This window comes from Neoarius graeffei, chromosome 16 (assembly GCF_027579695.1).
Source record: "Neoarius graeffei isolate fNeoGra1 chromosome 16, fNeoGra1.pri, whole genome shotgun sequence".
NCBI classification, from domain to species: Eukaryota; Metazoa; Chordata; class Actinopteri; order Siluriformes; family Ariidae; genus Neoarius; species Neoarius graeffei.
This window is the reverse complement of record NC_083584.1, coordinates 69,737,569-69,760,552: the sequence shown is the minus strand read 5'-3', so window position 1 is coordinate 69,760,552 and position 22,984 is coordinate 69,737,569. Positions and strand designations below refer to the sequence as shown.

Here is a 22,984-nt window from a genome sequence, read left to right as displayed (position 1 = left end):
CAACTGCACTTGCATCCGTCTCCAATTTATAATGGTATACTTCACTGTATCAAATGGATGCAACAGGAAAGATTGAACAGCATTACAACAGGAGCACCATGCTGACATATTTCCTCCAACACTGGCAGATAGAGATCCTGACTGCCTATGATAGTGTTAAATACCCTCCGAAAGGGTTCTTTCACTAGTGCCATTTTTTTTTCTGCAAGAGCCTGGTGGAGCACAAGCCTCAAGAGATGGTGTGGGTGAGGTGTATGACACGTCAGCATACTGGACCAACATGCTGGTGGGCTAATTATCTCACTAACATTGAGCAGCCATGCCTCATAGACTCTGCGAGGCTTGGTGACATGTTGAAGTGGCTCTTCCAAGCTCTCAAGAAGTTAAAACCCCAAGACTTCTTTTGACAGGGTAGCCTCTAGAGGCTGACTGGGCAGACTCCACTGAAGACCTCCTTCCAGAGGCCACTGTGGTGGCCTCTATCCTATAGCTCATGCCAGATGCCTTCAGGGCGGGCTCCATCCCAGAGCTCTCTCCAGAGGCTAACAAAACGGCTTTCTCTCCAGCGCTGTCACCCGAGGCTGACAGGGCAGCCTTCACCAAAGAGCTCCCTCCAAAGGCTGAGAGGACTGTCTACACTGAAAAGCTCCCTCCAGAAGCTGACAGGGCAGTCTCCACTGTGGAGCTCCCTCCAGAGGCCATGTTAGTGGCCTTATTGCTGGAGCACAGCCCAGAAGCAGGCCTGGCAGCCTCCACCCTGGAGCTCCCTTCTGAGGCTGACATGGTGGCCGTCACCCTGGAGATTCCTCCAGAGGCTGACCTCTGATGCCATGCTCCTGCCGGAGGTCAGCAAAGTGACCCCTCCAGCTGAGAATATTGCTCTGCCACCTGACTCCGGTGAGGGCATAATCATTCACACTACCTTCCTGCTTTTGCTGAGGAAATCCCTCATCTGTGTTCCTGCCATACTCTTGTCCTGCTCCTCCACTTCAGACAATGCCTGCCCCAGGAACCAGATATCTTGGCAGACATCAAGTCATCACCCAAGCCCAGCAAGAACATTGCCCCACCTGTGTTCCCACAATCCTGGCCTCTGTCTACTCCTCTGCTGGAGACAGTGCTTGCCTCACAACCCAGAAACCTTGGTGTATATTCTACACAGAGGGGCAGGTCCACTGACATGCATGTCTAAGTACCTTTTTAATCTATTTTTCAATCTAGCTTTCATTTTACAACGCCAAGTCAGAAAAAGTTGGGATGGTATGTTGAAATTAAACCTGAAAACAATGGCTTCTAAATAACCTTTGGCCTGTATTGCACTCAAAATAATATATCAATTATTTGATGTTAAAATTCTCATGAATTTTATCCATCCATCCATTTTCTTCTGCTTATCCAAGGTCAGGTTGCGGTGGCAGCAGGCTAAGCAGGGTATTCCAAGCAGCCCTCTCCCCAGTAATGCTTTCCAGTTCCTCCTGGGGGAATCCCAGGTCAGATGAGATATATAATCTATACAGCATATTCTGGGTCTACCCTGAGGTCTTCTCCCAGTTGGACATGCCTGGAAAACCTCCAAAAGAAGGCACCTAGGAGGCATCCTAATCAGATGCCCAAACCACCTCAGTTGACTCCTTTCAACATGAAGGAGCAGTGGCTGTACTCAGAGATCCTTCCGGAAGTCTGAGCTCCTCACCCTATCTCTAAGGGTGAGCCCAGCCACCTTCCAGAGAAAGCTCATTTCAGCCACTTGTATCTGTGATCTCATCCTTTTGGTCACTACCCAAAGCTCATGACCATAGGTGAGGGTTGGAATGTAGGTTGACTGGTAAATCAAAAGCTTTGCCTTCCAGCTCAGCTCCCTCTTCACCATGACAGTCCGGTATAACGACCTAATTACTGCCGATGTCACCCCAATCTGCCAGGCTACCCTGTGCTCCATCACTCATGAACAAGACCCCAAGGTACTTGAACTCCTTCACTTGGGGCAGCAACCCGCTCCCAGCCCAGAGGGAGCACTCCACTGTTTTCTGGCAGAGATCCAAGGCCTCAGACTTGGAGGTGCTGACACTCATCCCAGCCGTTTCATTCTCTGCTGCAAACCATCCCAGTATGTGCTGAAGGTCACACTCTGAAGAAGCCAATAGAACCACATCTGCAAAGAACAAAGATGCAATTCTGAGGTTCCCAAACCAGACACCCTCCTCACCCTGGCTGCACCTTGAGGTCCCATCCATGAATATCACACACAGGATCGGCAACAAGGGGCAGCCTTGGCGGAGTCCAACACCCACCGGAAACGTCTTTGACTTTGTGCCGAGAATATGGACACAGCTCGCACTTTGGTTGTACAAGGATCGGCTGGCTCATAGCAATGGCCCTGATACCCCATACTCCCACAGTGCCCCCCACAAGAACCCCCAGGGGACACGGTCGTAAGCCTTTTCCAAATCTATAAAACACATGTAGACTGGCTTGTAATACTCCCATGAAACACCCCCCCCCCCCCCCCCCCCCCCCAACAACCCTGCCAGGGTAAAGAGCTGGTCCACCATTCCACAGCCAGCACGGAATCCATATTTCTCCTCCTGAATCTGAGGTTTGACAATTGGTCGGAGCCTCCTTCCCAGCACCCTGGAATAAACTTTCCCAGGGAGCCTGAGCAGTGTGATACCACTATAGAGTACACTCTCTGGTCCCCTTTTTTTTTTTTTTTTTTAAAAGAGGAGCCACCACCCCAGTCTGCCACTCCACAGGCGCTGTACCCATGGATTAAAGTTTTCTGTCGCTACGACGGATTTTCGTCAACTGGGAGTGCTAAAGGTCAATAATGAGATTGATACAGATCCGAGGAAGAAAAAAAAGGGGGGGGGGTAGGCCCATAGGTCTGACACCAATGTGATTTAGAACTTCACCAAGCTGCTGTGATTGCCTGTTGTTGAACCCTTTCTTGTGCTATGTTTGAGTATATGTAAAGGAATAAGTTGTTGCGCTAGATAGGCCTAAATAAATAAATACAACCTACGCTACTGTCTAGTCCCAGGGAGGCTAGGCGTAGGCAGCGAGCCACGGTGCTCGGCTTGAGTTTCGTTTCTATCGGCGGCTCCAGCCAGACTTTGTACGCTCGTAACTCGGCCAGGGGAGGTTCCAGCCTCCCCAAACTTGGCAGCCAGCGACCTCTGCCCTCTCCCCAACGAACCAGTGCTGCCAGGGCGGGCCAGCCCCGCACCTTGGGACGCGATTAACCCCGAGGCGAGCCACGGCGCTCCGCATCAGTTTCCTTTTAACGGCAGCTCCACTGATGAAACAATTTGGCTGTCCTACTACTAGACAACTACTTGCCTACTACTAATACTAGGCCTATTGTTGTAGTAGTAATAATGATATTTGCCTATTGAAAGGTGATCAGGTAAAAAATCTAAACAGCCCTGTTGAAGACCCATGCTATTAAGCCTTTTGTAGGTTAAACAGGCTTTGGCAGACAACGTTCTGGAAAGGCTGTGTTTTTCTTTGGTTTGATTAGCCTACGATTTAATCTTTAAGCATTATGGTTTCAGCAGTTCGCTTAAACATTGGAGGCTGCAGAGTCGGGCTGCAAGATTTCCTGACACTTGTTTAAGATGCCAAACTTCATAGTAAGGAGAAAATAAGTCCACAGTATTTAGTGCCTTGTCAGTCTCAAAAATTAATAGTGAAGGAGCAACGTGAATTAAGTCCCAAAAAAATCTCGTAGGCCTATATTTTTCATTTTCAAAAAAGTCTGGAATTGGAAGTCAGTCAGTGGAGTGTAATGAAGTCTCATTCACTAAGCACAAAAGGTCAGAAAACAGTGGAAGCCAATACTCCGAAGCTCAAAATTCAGGAAAGTGGCTCCGGTGTCGCAAGTGCACAAGAACAGTTATTTGAAATTTAACCTAATGAATTTGTGCGTGTACGTGCGATTTCATGAAGAACCGGGACAATTGGCATTCGGTGAAAGATTCACACCTATGACTCATTATATTCACACGTGCCCTCTCGCCCACTGTTGCTTCGTTTTCCCTATTTACACGAGTGTCTGAAGATGGAGTTTTCAGAAATCTCCACTCTGCCCAGAGTTTGCGAAAGTAGCTGTTTTCAGTGACTGAAACCTCTGTATAGAGTACCAGTCAAAAGTTTGGAAACACCTTCAAATTCGATGTTCTCATCTCATCTCATCTCATTATCTCTAGCCGCTTTATCCTTCTACAGGGTCGCAGGCAAGCTGGAGCCTATCCCAGCTGACTACGGGCGAAAGGCGGGGTACACCCTGGACAAGTCGCCAGGTCATCACAGGGCTGACACATAGACACAGACAACCATTCACACTCACATTCACACCTACGGTCAATTTAGAGTCACCAGTTAACCTAACCTGCATGTCTTTGGACTGTGGGGGAAACCGGAGCACCCGGAGGAAACCCACGCGGACACGGGGAGAACATGCAAACTCCACACAGAAAGGCCCTCGCCGGCCCCGGGGCTCGAACCCAGGACCTTCTTGCTGTGAGGCGACAGCGCTAACCACTACACCACCGTGCCGCCAAATTCGATGTTTTTATTTTTAATTTTTTTTCCTACATTGTAAATGAATGCTGAAGTCATCCAGACTATGCAGCAACACGTAAGGAATCATTTAGTAAACTTTAAAATGTTAAACCAATATGTGTTAGATTTTAGATTCTTAAAGTAGGCACCTTTTGCTTTGATTACAGCTTTGCACACTCTTGACATTCTCTCAATCAGCTTCATGAGGTAATCACTCGAAATGGTTTTCCAACAGTCTTGAAGGAGTTCCCAGAGGTGCTGAGCCACTCGTTGGCTGCTTTGCCTTCACTCTGCCGTCCAACTCATCCCAAACTTTTTCGGACTGACTGACCTTCATTTCTTAAAGTAATGATGGACTGTCGTTTTTCTTTACTTAGGCTACATCCACACAACAACAGCAACGAGATTTTTTTTTTTAAATATCGCGTCCACACGGCCAACGGATCAGTAAAATATCAGGTACATATGGCAATGCAACGCTTGCTGAAAACGATGCAATACACATGCCACACCTCTACGTGCGCTGTAAGACGGTCCCATCGGAGACACCAGAACAATAGAAGTAGACGCATGCGCATAAACCCCTTCTTCTGTAGCATCAGCCACATAAAGTTTTGATTATTAATCAGTAGCGTAAAACGAAAGACGTGGAAAGAGGAATGAATGGGGGTAGATGGAAGCTGGTACGCCAACATTCTGATATCCTCCAGAATTCTTTAATGGTCCGGAATAAATTGAATGCTACATGTTGATGGATTCTTTGTTCTTCTATGCCCTTTTTTGAGTAATGTATTGTCGGACTTAAACCAACATCTGAAGAGGTGAGATCGCTCCTTTTTTCCCTATTTTTGCTGGCGGGATTGTTTTTGTTTTTGGAAAGCAGTGAAAATATTTTGCAAGCGCGTTTCATGAACCAAGTTATAGGATTTGTTGACAACTCGCATCGAGTTCGTTACACTTCTACCCGGCGTGAAGCACTGACAGTCATGTGGTTGTGACGTCATCATAAACAAATCCATTCTACTCATCCAGACTGCTTCGCAATGGCGCCGTTGCCAGATTTTTCCACTCTGGAACCCGTTCTCAAAAGATTTCGTTTTGGGGCACCCAAAACGCCGGTGCCGTGTGGACGCCAGGCCGAAACAATAAACAATTTTATCAGATTCACAGCCATTTAGTGTCTGTTTGTATCTTTGTGGTTGTATATGTATTGAGGAAAACAAAAGAAAAAAGCCGAAATGTATCATTTTATTACTGTAATTGATAAATATCTCCAATAAACATGTGTATCAGATTCACCTGAATCCGTTGCCGTGTGGACAGGGCCTTAGTTGAGTAGTTCTTGGCATAATATGGATTAGAGCAGTACTCAAATAGGGCCATTCACTGTATACCAACTCTACCTCTTCACAACACAACTGATGGTCTCAAACACATTAAGAGGTCAAGAAATCAACTCTTGACAAGGCACAGCTGTAAACTGAAAGCCATTCCGAGTGACTACCTCGTAAAGCTGACTGAGAAAATGCCAAGATGTGCAAAGCTGTCATCTAAGCAAAAGGTGCCCACTTTGAAGAATCTAAAATATAAAACATATTCTGGTTTGATTAACACTTTTTTTTTGTTTACCAAATAATTCCATATATATTTCTTCATAATGTCGATGACTTTAGTATTAATCTACAATTCAGAAAATTTTAAAATAATGAAAAACCACTGAATTAGAGGTGTTTCCAAACTTTTGACTGGTACTGTAGGTGTGAATGAGAAGTGCAACCGAATAAATAAATATGCGTCTTTTTTATCCGGCTACATGTAGGCTATCACTGCGCAAAGCCTCTAATGTTGAAATGGTAGTAATATTTGTTAAAATAATAGTAGGCTAATTTCCACATTTAATTGGTAAAATGGCACAAGGGATGTGATGGGGGGATGGCCATTTTATAAGGGGGATTATTTGAGATTTTTATTTCAGAAGGGGGATGCCTCCCCCCACATCCCCCCCTCAACTCAAGTACTGCGTGTAAGGCCATATTTCACCTGACATAGGCCCTTCGATTTCCATCACTAGAGCGCGTCAAATTACTTTCGGTTTTGCCAGCATGGACACGCTTCTTTTAAATGAAGGCACAGATGTGTCAGACATCGACAAAACGGTAAAGAATAAGTGGAGATGGGCTTGGTGAAATGAAATGGGTGATAATGGCAAGCTCCTGCTGCTGTGCCAAGGAAAAAGAAACAAAAACAGGCATCAGGTGTTGCCAAACTAGATGCCTTTGGCTTCACTGTGAAGAAGCAGAAAAAGTGAACTTTCACTTTTCTTGTTTCCTGGCTTTATTTCAACAGATTTTCTTATTTTTCTTTCTGTTCCACTTTTTTGAAAGCATGGTTCAAGTTCAACTGCACTTGCACTTTTCTCTGAACCACTGTTGTGCATTACTAAAGTATTGTTGAAATAAATTTGCACTTTGCACTGAAAACGTGATGTTTCATCATTTATAGCCAGTAATGACAATGGTAAAGTCTTGCCTTGGCTTTAGTCATTGTTAAAATTATGTAAATGTACTATAAGTAGGAGCTGAGGAGATAATGGACAATACGGCATTTAAAATTTGACGCATCGCTGACGTGGTAGGGGCTAATGACATGGACCTTTTTTTTCAGTCAGATGATTTTTTTTTTTTGCTTTAATCCATGTGTACCCAACCTCCATGAAACATCGATGATGCGTGTCAGCCAAGACAGTCCAACAATGTTCAGAGCCTTCAGCATCTCAGGGCGAATCTCATCCACCCCTGGTGCCTTGCCACCAAGGAGCTTCTTGACTTCTTGTTTGGTGTAATGATCTCTGCCAGGGATATGGGTGACCCCCCAGTCCTCAGACTCTGCCTCCTCCATGGAGGACCAATTCAGGAGTTCCTCAAAGTGCTCCTTCCATTGCCCAACAATATCTCCAGTTCAGGTCAGCAGTTGTCTTTCCCAAGCTGCACACAGCTTGAAACAAGCCCTGCTTCTCCTTCCTGAGTTGCTGAACGGTTTGCCAGAACTTCCTTGAGGCTAACCAAATGGCCTCCCCAAACTCCTCCCGCAACTGCTGAAGCTGCAGCCCTTCTGGCTTCCTGGCACCTGCTTGCTGCTTCAAGGGACCCCTGGGCCAACAAAGCCCAAAATGCCTTTCTTCAGCTTGACTGCTTCATTCGTCACCGGTGTCCACCAGCAGGTTCTTAGGTTACCACCATGACTAGCATTGACTACCTTTCAGCCACAGTTCCTACCAGCTGCCTTTACAATGAAGGTTTTGAACATGGTCCATTAGGATTCCATGTCCCCCAACCTACCCCAGGATGCACAAAAAGCTCTTCTGGAGGTGGGAATTGAAGACCCCACTAACGGAGGACTCTGCCAGACATTCCTAGTTCACCCTAACAACACGCTTGGGTTTGCCAGGTCTGTCTGGCAGCCTCCCCCGCCATCTGATTCAACTCACCACCAGGTGATCAGTTGACTGCTCTGCTCCTCTCTTCACCCGAGTGTCCAAGACATACAGCCGCAGATCTGATGAGATGACCGCAAAGTTGATTGTCAGTCTTTGGCCTAAGGTGTTCTGGTACCAGGTACACTTATGAATGACCTTATGCTCGAGGATGGTATTTATGGCCAATCCATAAATCCAACAACGAAAACACCACTCGGGTTTAGATCAGGCAAGCCATTCCTCCGAATCACCTCCCTCCAGATTTCTCCATCATTGCCCACGTGAGCAGTGAAGTTCCCCAGGAGAACTATGGCGTCCCCAGATGGCACCCCTTCCAGGATACCACCCAGCAACTCCAAGAAGGCTGAATACTCTGCACTGCTGTTTAGTGTATAAGCACAAACTACAGAGTTTTCCTCTCAGCGACTTGCAGTCACATAGAGGTGACCCTCTCATTCTCTGGGGAGAACTCCAGCACAACGGTGCTCAGCCAGGGGCTTGAGAGTATCCCCACACCTGCCTGGCGCCTCTCACCCAGGGCAACATCCAGAAAAGGAAAGAGTCCAACCCCTCTCCAGGAGTTTGGTTCCAGAACTGGTGCTGTGTGTGGAAGTGAGCCCAGCTATATCTGGTTAGTACCGCTCCACCTCCTGCACCGGTTCCTTTCCTGCCAGAGAGGTGACGTTCCATGTCCCAAGAACTAGTCAAGTTTATTTGCATAGCGCTTTTAACAATTGACATCACAGTAGTTTTGCAGAAAATGAACAAAAAACATGAGCTAATTTTAATCTCTAATTTATCCCCAATGAGCAAGCCTGTGGCGACGGTGGTAAGGGAAAAACTCCCTTGGATGACATGATGAAATCTCGAGAGGAACCAGACTCAAAAGGGAACCCATCCTCTTTTGGGTGGTAGCATGATTTATAAATAACTCGCTTCTATATCTGTGTCCTATAGAATCACAAAGTATAACTGTGAAAACAGGAAAATTATAGTTTTAACATGAAGTCTGTTTTGTTGAAGTTATAAACTGTTCATTGATGGAAACTTGAGTGCAAAACTGTTCATGACAACTGCAGTCCTAAAGTTAGCAAGTCAACTGTAGTCCTCAGCCATAAATGTATTACTGTAAGTGTCCAGAGCCATCTTCCAAGTGTGACTTTCGACTGTCCATATGGGGCCATCTTCCACAGGAGCAATGTGATGAGACTCGAGCCAGATGTAGGGTATCAGGATGGATCAGGCAGGTCCAAGGAGTAGAAGAGGTCAGCATCTTACTGGTGTCTCAGGATCGACATGTAACTCAGAGGGACAGATGGGGGGGGGGGGAACAAGTTGTTAGGTATGCCCAATGTCACTTAATGAGTAAGAACAGTATGCATTTTGCACTGAGTGCAAGCAGGGACTCTTGCAAAACTAACTATGACAGCATAACTAAAAGGGGAGAGCCAGAAGGTAACAGACATCAGGGCACCCTGGAACATAAACCATCCAGACACTGCACCAACAATAAACCCAAGTGAGTGAGGGGGATGACAGCATCCATACATCCCAGTTTACCAAAATACACTATGCCTGAGGACCTTCCAGATCTTCTGCTTTACCTAATAAAAGCTATTAACAAAAGGCTTGACAAAACAGAGATGTTTTCAACCTAGACTTGCACTGAGACTGTCGGAGTCCTGAACATGACTTGGAAGGCTGTTCCATAACTGTGGGGCTTTGTAAGAAAAGGCTCTGGCCCCAATGTAGCCTTCATTATACAAGGTACCAGCAGGTAGCCTGCACCTTTTGATCCAAGTAGGTGTGTCTGGTCATAAAGGACCAGAAGTTCACTATAAGGCACTGTGGTGCAAGACCATGTAATGCTTTAAAGGTCAATAGTAGTATTTTATAATCAATACGAAATTTGATTGTGAGCTAATGCAGTGTGGATAAGACACATCATCTAGTTCTAGTAAGAACTCTTGCTGCTGCATTTTGAACTAACTAGAGCTTGTTTATGCACTTATTGGAACATCCAGACAATAAGGCATTACAATAATCCAACCTAGAGGTAACAAGCATGAACTAGTTTTTCTGCATTCTGTAGTGATGTTATATTTCTTATCTTAACAGTGTTTCTGAGATGAAAGAAAGCTATCCGGGTAATGTTATCGATCTGAGTTTCAAATGAAACATGGGAGTCAATGATCACACCAAGGTCTTTTACTGCTGCACATGAAGAAACAAAGGCCATCCAGAGTTGTTGTGTAACCAGAAAACCTACTTCTAGCTGCATGTGGTCCTAGTACAAGTACTTCTGTCTTGTCAGAGTTAAGCAGAAGGAAGTTAATAAGCATCCAGTGTCTAATGTCCTTTACACCTTTCCTCAGTTCTATTAAGCTGGTGTCTACAACGATGTTGCAGTATATGAGAGAAATGTATTCTCTTTAGTCTGAAACAAGTCTGCACTGCCAAGGATCAGCATGCCCAGGCTCCCACCTTTGCCTGCCATCTGGCTCACAATGCACCCAACCCCAGTGCCTGTCCTTGCGGGTGAGCCATGTAACTTCTTTGGGCTGTATCCAGCTGGGCCCCATGGGCCAAGGTCTGGCCACCAGATGCTCACTGGCGAGCTCCCTTCCCAGGTCTGGTTCCAGGATGACACCCCAGTTTCCTGCTCCTGGGCGAGGTGCTGCAGCTCCTACTTTGCTGTTTCATGAGCATCTATGAGTCTCTCTTAGTCTCGCCCCTCCCCTGAAATCAGTTTGCCTTAGAAGACCCTCCCAGGGGCTAATGCCCCTGACACCACAGCTCCCAGGATCACCAGGACACACAAACCCCTCCACCACATTTAAGATGGTGATTCTTCAGAGGAGGAATTTTGTTTTTCAAAATAAACTCATTTCAATTTTGATTCTTGTAACACATTTAAAAAAAAAAAGTTGGGATGGTAAATCATTTGCCACTTTTGTTTCTATTCCTTCTCACAACACTTAAGATATTTAGGGACTGAAGACTTCAGGTGTTATTTTGTCCCATTCTTCCTGCAAGAAGGTGTACAACAGTAGAGGGTCATTGTTGCTGTGGTTGTTTTGTTTGTTTTTCCCAAAATTTGCCACACATTCTCTATTGGGGACACGCCAAGCGCACACCCTTTTCTTCTGCAGTTGTACCTTTTTGTAATGTGTGCCAAATGTGGTCTTGCGTTGTCTTGTTGAAATATGCATTGATGACCCTGGAAAAGATGTCATCTTGAAGGCAGTGCATGTTGCTCCAAAATCTCAACGTACTTTTCTGCATTCATGCTGCCATCACAGAAGTGTAAGTTACCTTTGCCAATTGCACTGACACAACCCCATACCATGAGACACCCTGACTTTTGGACTTGTTTCTGGTAACAGTGTGGATGGTCCTTTTCATCTTTGGTCCGGATCACACAGCATCCGCTTCTTCCCAAATAGACCTGGAATACCGATTTGTCTGACCACAGTACATATTTCCACTGTGTGATGATCCATCCCAGATGCCTCCGAGCCCAGAGAAGTCAATGGCGCATCAGGAGACTGTTAATATAAGGCTTCCTTTTTGCAGAGTCAAGTTTTAACTAGCATTTGTGGATGTAACTCAGTATTGTTGAGCTTGACAAAATTTGTCAAAGGAAGCCCGAGCCCATGTGGTTCTATCAGCTATAGATGAATGATTGTTCTTGATGCAGTGCTGTCTGAGTGATTTGGATATCAGTGGGTGTTCAGCTTAGGCTTGCGCCCTTGCCCTTTATGCACTGAAATTCCTCTAGATTCCTTGAATCATTTAATGATTATTATGTACCATAGAGGGTGAAATATTCAAATCTCTTCTATCTTTCTTTAAGGAACATTGTTTTTCAACATTTCAATAATTTTCTCATATTTGTTGACAAGCTGGAGATCCTCAGCCCATCTTTGCTTCTCAAAGACTAGGCCTTTCCTGGATACTGGTTTTGTACTAAATCATAATTACAATCACCTGTTGACATCACTTGTTTCAAATCACGCCATTATTTTGATTTACCTCATTACTTTGTTTGGAATGTGTTGCAGGCCTGAAACACAGGAATGGCTGTATATTAACAAATGAAATGAAGTTGACCAGAAAAAACATGAAATATCTTGGATCCATACTGTCTGCATTGAAATGCAAGTCAAATAAATTTAGAAATCATTACTTGTTTTTGCATTTTCTGTACCATCCCAACTTTTTCTGATTTTTGCCATTTGTATATTCTTTCTTATTTTCAATTCATTGTAAGCTATGACAGTGAATTAAATCTTTTTAAATTAAATTACTTTATTCTTGTTTATACCTGAGCACTTTTATTAATTTTGACACAATGTAGCATTGATTTTTATTACATTTTTAATTCAATTAATTTATTCTCATTCATTCCTGAATTTTAGTTATTCATTTTTATTTTGATTGATAACGTTGGGAAAAGAAGCATTTTATAAATAACTTCTTGACTCGCATTAACTCTGTAATGCTAATGACACCTACAGGTAATAAATGGTAGTGCCATCCATACTGCTCTACCCACTGAGGTCAAGCCTGTGAGCTTTAAAATAATGTAACTGTGTAAGTCATTATTGCTTGATTTAAGCTTTGCGTTAACATGTGGAATTCTTAATTGGCATTGTTGAAGTTTTTGTTGTAAATGTGTTCTAATCTCAAAAGTGAAAGTGTGTTGAAGGTCAAAGGTCAGAAGTGGCATTGTACAACTTATCCCAGTAGCATGCCAAGTCATCCATTATGATTTCATAGCTGCGATATAACATTGTGTATAGAGATAGTGAGCATTACAGTTACCCAAAATGCTTTGCTTTCATCTAGATTTTAGACTTTAAAATTCATTATCAGTATCATGTTCACAATAAATGTTTTTTTTTTTGCTAATTATTCAAACCATTAAGTTAGTCTGTCATGTCAGAAAAATAAAACCAACTTGGCGGGCGAGTTAAGTAATGATCTACTTTAACTAGCTTTTCATTATTTTCCTTTAATTTCAGCTGAAAACAATCAACAGTGAAAATCTATTCAAACATGTTTGGTTAATTTCTTGTGTAATTAATAATTACATTTTTTTGCAGTGCTACATTTATTTATGTATGTATTGTGTGAAAATTTAGGAGAAGGAAACACTTCCTGTTATTTCAGCTTGAAGAATTCATGCACTGCAATTTTGTTTACTTGCTGTTGTAGCTAATCCAGTATCAGCTAACATTAACAGTAAACGACAAATTTTTCCTAATCTTTAATAGAAATGAATCATGTTTTAGCTGCAATTAATTTAAACTGAAATAAAAACTAAGCTGTATTACTAAAATAACATTAAAAAGAAAGATTAGCTAAAGCTAACTAGCTGTTGCTTTTAAAAAATAAAAAGCAACCTTAGTTTCCATCGTCTGTAGGGGTCTTCCCACCCCCAGCGATGATCGATAAGGAAATTCATTTATCAACATCTACTAAAAAGTAGGAAGGAAAACATTAGGATATTTGACATGCTAAAGAATTTTTTTAATATACAGTGGTGCTTGAAAGTTTGTGAACCCTTTAGAATTTTCTATATTTCTGCATAAATATTACTTAACATTTATCAGATTTTCACACAAGTCCTAAAAGTAGATAAAGAGAACCCACTTAAACAAATGAGACAAAAAAATTATGCTTGGTCATTTATTTATTGAGGAAAATGATCCAATATTACATATCTGTGAGTGGCAAAAGTATGTGAACCTTTGCTTTCAGTATCTGGTGTGACCCTCTTGTGCAGCAATAACTGCAACTAAACATTTCAGGTAACTGTTGCTCAGTCCTGCACACCGGCTTGGAGAAATTTTAGCCCGTTCCTCTGTACAGAACACCTTCAACTCTGGGGTGTTTCCTCAAATGAACTGCTCGCTTCACGTCCTTCCACAACATTTCGATTGGATTAAGGTCAGGACTTTGACTTGGCCATTCCAAAACATTAATTTTATTCTTCTTTAACCATTCTTTGGTAGAACGACTTGTGTGCTTAGGGTCGTTGTCTTGCTGCATGACCTACCTTCTCTTGAGATTCAGTTCATGGAGAGATGTCCAAACATTTTCCTTTAGAAATTTGCTGGTATAATTCAGAATTCATTGTTCCATCAATGATGGCAAACCATCCTGGCCCAGATGCAGCAAAACAGGCCCAAACCATGATACTACCACCACCATGTTTCACAGATGGGATGAGGTTCTTATGCTGGAATGCAGTGTTTTCCTTTCTCCAAACAGAACGCTTCTCATTTAAACCAAAAAGTTCTATTTTGGTCTCATCCGTCCACAAAACATTTTTCCAATAGCCTTCTGGCTTGTACTCTTTAGCAAACTGCAGACGAGAAGCAATGTTCTTTTTGGAGAGCAGTGGCTTTCTCCTTGCAACCTTGCCATGCACACCATTGTTGTTCAGTGTTCTCCTGATGGTGGACTCATGAACATTAACATTAGCCAATGTGAGAGAGGCTTTCAGTTGCTTAGAAGGTACACTGGGGTCCTTTGTGACCTCGCTGACTTACACGCCTTGCTCTTGGAGTGATCTTTGTTGGTTGACCACTCCCGGGGAGGGTAACAGTGGTCTTGAATTTCTTCCATTTGTACACAATCTGTCTGACTGTGGATTGGTGGAGTCCAAACTCTTTAGAGATGATTTTGTAACCTTTTCCAGCCTGATAAGCATCAACCATTTCAACCAGAACTTTTTCTAAGGTCTTCAGAAATCTCCTTTGTTCGTGCCATGATACACTTCCATAAACATGTGTTGTGAATATCAGACTTTGATAGATCCCTGTTCTTTAAATAAAACAGGGTGCCCACTCACACCTGATTATCCCATTAATTAAAAACACCTGACTCTAATTTCACCTTCAAATTAACTGCTAATCCTAGAGGTTCACATACTTTTGCCACTCTCAGGTATGTAATATTGGATCATTTTCCTCAATAAATAAATGACCAAGTATAATATTTTAGTTTCATTTGTTTAACTGGATTCTCTTTATCTACTTTTAGGACTTGTGTAAAAATCTGATGATGTTTTAGGTCATATTTATGCAGAAATAATAGAAAATTCTTCAAGCACCACTCTAGAAAATTCTACAAACTTTCAAGCACCACTGTATATTCAGTATTGAGAATTTTTTGTTTATTTAGCATTTGATTAATTCTAAAATTAAATATTCTATATTTGTCACTCTGGGGCGGCACGGTGGTGTAGTGGTTAGCGCTGTCGCCTCACAGCAAGAAGGTCCGGGTTCGAGCCCCGTGGCCGGCGAAGGCCTTTCTGTGTGGAGTTTGCATGTTCTCCCCGTGTCCGCGTGGGTTTCCTCCGGGTGCTCCGGTTTCCCCCACAGTCCAAAGACATGCAGGTTAGGTTAACTGGTGACTCTAAATTGACCGTAGGTGTGAATGTGAGTGTGAATGGTTGTCTGTGTCTATGTGTCAGCCCTGTGATGACCTGGCGACTTGTCCAGGGTGTACCCCGCCTTTCGCCCGTAGTCAGCTGGGATAGGCTCCAGCTTGCCTGCAACCCTGTAGAACAGGATAAAGCGGCGAGAGATAATGAGATGAGATATTTGTCACTCTGTATTTTTAAATTTCATACCGTGTACAAAAGCAATCTAAATATCATGATAAAGTAATAAAAATATTATTGTTTTGAAACTTGAACTGTGCACAGTAACAGGATGTAGTTACAAAGCTGCATTAATCTTGAAACATTATTATGAAAAAATCTGAAACTATCAAGGAAAAAAGTTTGAAAATTTTAAAGAAATAAAATCTGACATTATGATAAAATAAGTGCAGTTTAATATAATGTTTTGTGTCTGATGCAAAATTCAATGTTTTTAATCTCTCTCTCTCTCTCTCTCTCTCACACACTCACTCACACACACACACACACACACACACACACACACACACACACACACCTATACAGTTATTCATTCATTAATCAATTAATATTCCATCTTCTGCGTGTGTGTGTGTGATTGTGTGTATGTATGTGAGTGTTGGTGTGTACATGCAGGACCAGTCAGAAGTTTAGGCACCCCTTCTAATTAAATGTTTTTTCTTTATTTATATTAAATAAAATACACTTAATGTCTTAAAGTAATGATGGATGTCATTTCTCTTTACTTAGTTGAGTGGTTCTTGACACATGGATTACTGGAGTTGTGGAATAGGGATATTTACTGTATCTTTACTGGGGCGGCACGGTGGTGTAGTGGTTAGCACTGTCGCCTCATAGCAAGAAGGTTCTGGGTTTGAGCCCAGCGGTCGGTGGGAGCCTTTCTGTGTGGAGTTTGCATATTCTCCCTGTGTCTGTGTGGGTTTCCTCCGGTTGCTCTGGTTTTTCCCACAGTTCAAAGATGTGCAGTTAGGTTAACATGAGGCGGCCTTGGGCTGAAGTGCCCTTGAGCAAGGTACCTAACCCCTGACTGCTCCCCGGGCGGTGTAGTATGGCTTCCCACTGCTCTGGGTGTGTGCACGCATGTGTTCACTGCTTCAGATGGGTTAAATGCAGAGGATGAATCTCACTGTGCTTGAAATGTGCATGTGACAAAGGTTTCTTTTCTTCTTTTTTCTTACTGTTTGATCTCAAACGCATTAAGAAGGCAAGAAATTGCACTAATTAACTTTTGGCAAGACATTTAATTAATCTGTTAATTGAAAAGCATTCCAGGTGACTACCACATGAAGCTGGTTAAGATAATGCCAATAGTGTGCAAAGCAGCATCAAGGTAAACACTGGCTACTTTGAAGAATCTAAAATATCAAACCTGTACAGTTAGGTCCATGAATATTTGGACAGAGGCAACGTTTTTCTAATTTTGGTTCTGTACATTACCACAATGAATTGTGAACAAAACAATTCAGATGCAGTTGAAGTTTAGACTTTCAGCTTTAATTCAGTGGTTTGACCAAAATGATTGCATAAAAATGTGAGGAACTAAAGCATTTTTTTAAAACACAATCCCTTCATTTCAGGGGCTCAAAAGTAATTGGACAAATTAAATAACTGTAAATAAAATGTTCATTTCTAATACTTGGTTGAAAACCCTTTGTTGGCAATAACTGCCTGAAGTCTTGAACTCATGGACATCAGCAGATGCTGTGTTTCCTCCTTTTTAATGCTCTGCCAGGCCTTTACTGCAGCAGTTTTCAGTTGCTGTTTGTGGGCCTTTCTCTCTGAAGTTTAGTCTTTAACAAGTGAAATGCATGCTCAGTTGGGTTGAGATCAGGTGACTGACTTGGCCATTCAAGAATATTCCACTTCTTTGCTTTAATAAACTCCTGGGTTGCTTTGGCTTTGTTTTGGGTCATTGTCCATCTGTATTATGAAACGCCGACCAATCAGTTTGGCTGGATTTGAGCACACAGTATGTCTCTAAATACCTCAGAATTCATCCGGCTGCTTCTGTCCTGTGTCACATCATCAATAAACACTAGTGACCCAGTGCCACTGGCAGCCATGCATGCCCAAGCCATCACACTGCCTCCGCCGTGTTTTACAGATGATGTGGTATGCTTTGGATCATGAGCTGTACCACGCCTTCACCATACTTTTTTTCTTTCCATCATTCTAGTAGAGGTTGATCTTGGTTTCATCTGTCCAAAGAATGTTCTTCCAGAACTGTGCTGGCTTTTTTAGATGTTTTTTAGCAAAGTCCAATCTAGCCTTTTAATTCTTGAGGCTTATGAGTGGCTTGCACCGTGCAGTGAAACCTCTGTATTTACTTTCATACAGTCTTCTCTTTATGGTAGATTTGGATATTGATACACCTACCTCCTGGAGAGTGTTGTTCACTTGGTTGGCTGTTGTGAAGGGGTTTCTCTTCACCATGGAAATTGTTCTGCAGTCATCCACTACTGTTGTCTTCTGAGAGTGTACAGGTCTTTTTGCATTGATTAGTTCACCAGTGCTTTCTTTCTTTCTCAGGATGTACCAAACTGTAGATTTTGCCACTCCTAATATTGTAGCAATTTCTCGGATGGGTTTTTTCTGTTTTCGCAGCTTAAGGATGGCTTGTTTCACCTGCATGGAGAGCTCCTTTGACCGCATGTTTTCTTCACAGCAAAATCTTCCAAATGCAAGCACCACACCTCAAATCAACTCCAGGCCCTTTATCTGCTTAATTGAGAATGACATAACGAAGGAATTGCCCACACCTGCCCATGAAATAGCCTTTGAGTCAATTGTCCAATTACTTTTGGTTCCTTTAAAAACAGGGTGGCACATGTTAAGGAGCTAAAACTCCTAAACCCTTCATCCAATTTTAATGTGGATACCCTCAAATGAAAGCTGAAAGTCTGGACTTTATGGCAATGTCCATTATATAACTATAACTTGAATACGTTTCAGTAAACAGGTAAAAAAATAAAACAAAATTTGTGTCAGTGTCCAAATATACATGGACCTAACTGTATATACTTTTTTTTTTTGACAGTTTATTACATAATTACACAGGTGTAAGGAAATATATGTTCCATATGTTATTTCATAGTTTTGATGTCTTCAGTCTTGTTCTGCAATGTAGAAAATAGTCAAACTACAGAAAAACCTATAAATGAGTAGGGGTGTCAAAACATTTGACTGTGTATACATATTTGGCCCTTTTTGAAGGACCACAAAGGATAAAATGTCCTCACAAAATGGTGTTTTTATAGGATTTATTTGAAAACCCAAAGGATTTCCATAGCTCAAAGCACAGACTCTGTGTGTGTGTGTGTGTGTGTGTGTGTGTGTGTGTGTGTGTGTGTGTTGGAGTGATGTGATGAACAATGATGTCACTGATTTCCATTTTTGGATTATCGGAATTCAGTGTGAGGGGGAGGAAAGATGTAAGGAAATGAACACTGTACTGACAGATATTTAAGGCCTTTCATCAGGTGTGTGGGGGGGGGGTTTACTGTAGACATGTCTTATTTGGCTACAGTAGGCACCAGCAACAGTTGCTATGGTTACCAGATGTTAAGTGTGTGTGTTTTGCTTTTCCCTCTGTAGGAGGATGACATGGAGGACGACATGACCATAAGAGAGGTAAGAGCATGGACACACACACACACACACTCAGTTATATAATGTACATACCTGCAGTGTCATTATCTAACATCCCCTCTGTTTCACTGCCTTGCACTCAAGAAATTTTCCTGTCTAGTATATCAGCTGTGCAAATATTTGCCCTTTTTAAAGTATGAGAGTAAAATCGGTACTAAAATTAGTATTAGTACTAATTTTACGCTTCCTGTTTGGTTTCGCCATCAAAATTCATTGGATGACGGCAGCCATACAATTTGCACTAGCAAAATTATTTGAAAAAGCTTTGGTCAGAACCCTCTGTAGATGATGCCTACCAAATTTATTGGTAATACGATCAATGATCTAGGATTAATTTGCAAAAGTTTGGTGGGGGTTGGAAATTCAATCTGGCAGACTTTAACAGTAGTGGGTGCATTCAAACCATGATGACCCAAGGATCACAATGCTAGGACACATAGTTCAAAAGGTGATACTACAGAGATGGATTGACCCCAAATTTGACGCCTGGACACTCTGATCCACCAATGTGTCAAATTTAATCAAAAACCACCTATGGGCCGCCTTAGGCCCTCATGGCAGGAAGTATTATAATAATAATTAATAATAATAATAATAATAGCGAAAAATGACAAAAGGTCCGGTCTACTTTCAGTGCTTGGACCCTAATAATAACAGCAAATGTAGCAACAAGTATATCAATGTTGACAGGAACAATAGCTAGTCAAGAGTAATAATAAATAATAGTAATAAATAAATAAATGAATAATAAATAAAAGTAACAGCACTCATCACAGCAAAAACTATACAGTTAAGTATAACAAGAGTATATTAATAATAACATTGATAATGGGACCAATAAGTAGGCATAACAATGTCAATACTAATGTCAACAATAACCATGACGATAGTAATAATTATACTGATATAGAAATACTTTTTTCTTTTGTAAGAAATACTTTGGTTTGTGTTTATTGAAAAGCAGAAATACAGAACAAAACGGTACGCTGTGGTGAATTTAAGATCCAGTCATTTTGCCACACTTGCAGATGGAAAAAAATAAACAGTCCATGATTGTACTGAAATTGTACAAATGCGCACAGTGTAGTAATTCCTTTGGCATGTTTCATATACATGAAAAAGAGATCTGTTGGGTCAAACCGGATTTAGACAGTACTGAACTGAGTGCTGTAAATACTCATTTACACTGATCTTCATTTGGTCCTAATTCACCCATGGCAGAAACGTGTGAGGTAGCATCATCACTGATCCTAATCCTTCTGACATTGGCGCCAAACTAGAGAGGAAAGAAATGGGGCAGTGGCATCATGAAGTGGCAAGTTAGAAAATACTCAGTAAAATATTTCATCCTGCAGGGAAAAGATCAGTCAATCAAATAAAAAAAACTGAGGAAGAAGGTTTGAAGATGTGGAGTAATTGTCACTCTTTTACCATATGCAACTTTTACAAACTGTTCTGAAGCCTTCATGATCGCTGACACACACAGAGGCCACGCCTGACACACACACACGTCCCACGCGAGCTGTACAGGCCGCTGCTGGACGCCGCGTTCACTCACTGTCGCCCTCTGGCCATCGGAGAGCTGGTGCAGCGCTGGCCTGAGCGGATCCTCAGCATCGGGGGACGGAGAAAATGTGACCGCGATCCACCGGGCCACCTGTGTGTCCAGGCTGTGCTGCATGCCGTGGTTAGGGGCTTGATGGATAACAGGTGTTGTCTGCAGGTTCTGGACCTCTGTGGACTGCAGTACAAGGACGGCAGCTCGGAGGACGTGATGGGCGGCTGGTCCCTCACTGTGGCTTTGTGCGCCATGCTGCTGTGGGCGAAAACCGTCACCACAGTCAACAGGGGGCGCAGACGAGACGACTGAGAGAAGAAAAAGAGAGGGTTGCAGACAGAGCAGGACTGTGCAGTGAAACGAGACTGAGCCGGACTGAAGAAGGGGGAGGGGGAAGCAGAGGTGGAGAAGATGGATTGTAGGGATAACGCAGAAGAGGAGAATGTGAAGAGTGTGAGGAGGAGAATGGAGCTGCAAAGGAGAAACGCAGCTCAGCTGCAGCAGATTCCCAGCAGAGACAACGTTCTAATAGACGTCAAGGCCGATCGCTTTGTGAACACCCGATCCTGGGGGCGCGTCCACAGGGTGCTAAGCCTCTTCAGATCGCTGCAGCTTCACTGCCGCTTCCTGCGTGTCGAGGAGCTGCCTGCATCCTCCATCGCCTCACTGCTGCACCTGCTGCCCCAGAAGGAGCTCCTCGGTCTGGACATGCGCTACTCCAGCCTGGGCGTGTCTGGGTTAGCGCTGCTGTTGACCCAGTTAGCACCATTTCCTCGACTCTGCTCCCTCCGGCTGCACTACTGCAACTTAGATGTGCTGCGCGTTCAGCCTGGCCAGCAGGAGGCGCTGCAGGATGTGTCTCGAGGGCTTGGAGAGCTGAAGAGGCTGCACAGGCTGAGTCTCACTGCCCTGGCCTGTCGGGACACCTGCGTCTGCTGCTCAGTTCTCTGTCAGCCACTGGAGGCGCTGGAGCTGCTGTACCTCAGCCTGACCGCCGGTGACCTCGCGTACCTGTCACGCAGCCCTCATGCATCGTCCCTCACTGAGCTGGACCTGAGTGAGAACAAGCTGGATGAGTCATCTCTGCACTCCCTGTGCCATCTCTTTGCCCAGGCCGAGCACTGCCTGACGTGCCTCTCTGTGTGGCTGCGGACTTTTGGACGGCCTGCTCAGGGCGCTCCTGCCCACACTGGAGCAATGCCACGCCCTCTGCAGTCTCTGTTTGGCACTGAATCCCCTCTCCAGGGTGGCGTTGGTGGAGTTAGCGCGGGCTGCAGCAGGCATCGACTCCTTGAGGCTCCTCCTGTACTCTAACCCGCTGGAGGAGTACGAGCCTGGCCTGCCCCCCCGCCCTCCAGTACACAGCTCTTTGACTGGCCTCTTACCGAAGACTCGGAGGTCAAAGAGGTCAAACTGAGGCAGCTGGACGAGGTTTTGAGAGCCAAAGGACACACACTGGACCTCTTATTGACCTCCAACCTGCTGAAGTATAGCGCTGACCTACCAATGGATGATTAGTATTAAGTAAAAGGGAAAACAGCCAAAACAGGAATGTAATTTTGTGACACATTTTTGTTTTGTCCTGGAGTTATGAGGCTAATATCACTAACTTGCACTGAGATCCAGGCACTAAAAAAAAAACACACTTCATTGTGTCCATTTTTATATTACAGGCCGTGTCAGAGACTCAGGCTCAAGGCATAAATTGTAAATTGGTAGCTATAAGCTGCTACATTAGCCTTCTAGCTGATAGAAATAATAACAGCAGCTATCAATATAACAATACTGATCAGTGCTCGAAAAACCTCATGTCCGATCGTCCCAGATGACTAAAGTCTGTGCAAGGACAAGTAAAACTTTAATGATAATCGTCCGATCGGGCGACAAAAGTTAGTGCTGGCAACCTAAGCAACACGGTGCTAAGAGAGCAGGGAACCAGTCTAAAGTAGCTTGTCTCATTTCATGGGAAATGCATTAAAGTTTTATTCGTCAACACGACAATATACAGTGCCTTGCAAAAGTATTCATACCCCTTGAACTTTTTCACATTTTTCCACCTCACAACCATGAACTTAAAAGTTGTTTTTTTTTTTAATTGAGATTTTATGTGATAGACCAACACAGAGTAGCACATAATTGTGAAGTGAAAAGAAAATGATAAATGGTCTTCAAAATTTTAAACAAATAAAAATCTGAAAAATGTGGTGTGCATTGGTATTCAGCCCCCTGTCCTCTGATACCTCTAAATACAATCCAGTGCAATCAATTGCCTTCAGAAGTCATC

The 22,984-nt window shown here is 43.2% G+C and overlaps 1 protein-coding gene across 2 annotated transcripts in view; it reads left to right on the top strand.

Moving 5' to 3' along the window:
* The window catches only part of clcn2c (chloride channel 2c), a 213,933-nt gene that overhangs the window by 175,588 nt on the left and 15,361 nt on the right, over window positions 1–22,984 (top strand). For both annotated transcript variants that reach the window (XM_060943402.1, XM_060943403.1), the window contains one exon: window positions 19,089–19,124. In XM_060943402.1, the coding sequence (XP_060799385.1) occupies window positions 19,089–19,124 (36 nt within the window). The remainder of the gene's footprint in view (window positions 1–19,088; window positions 19,125–22,984) is intronic.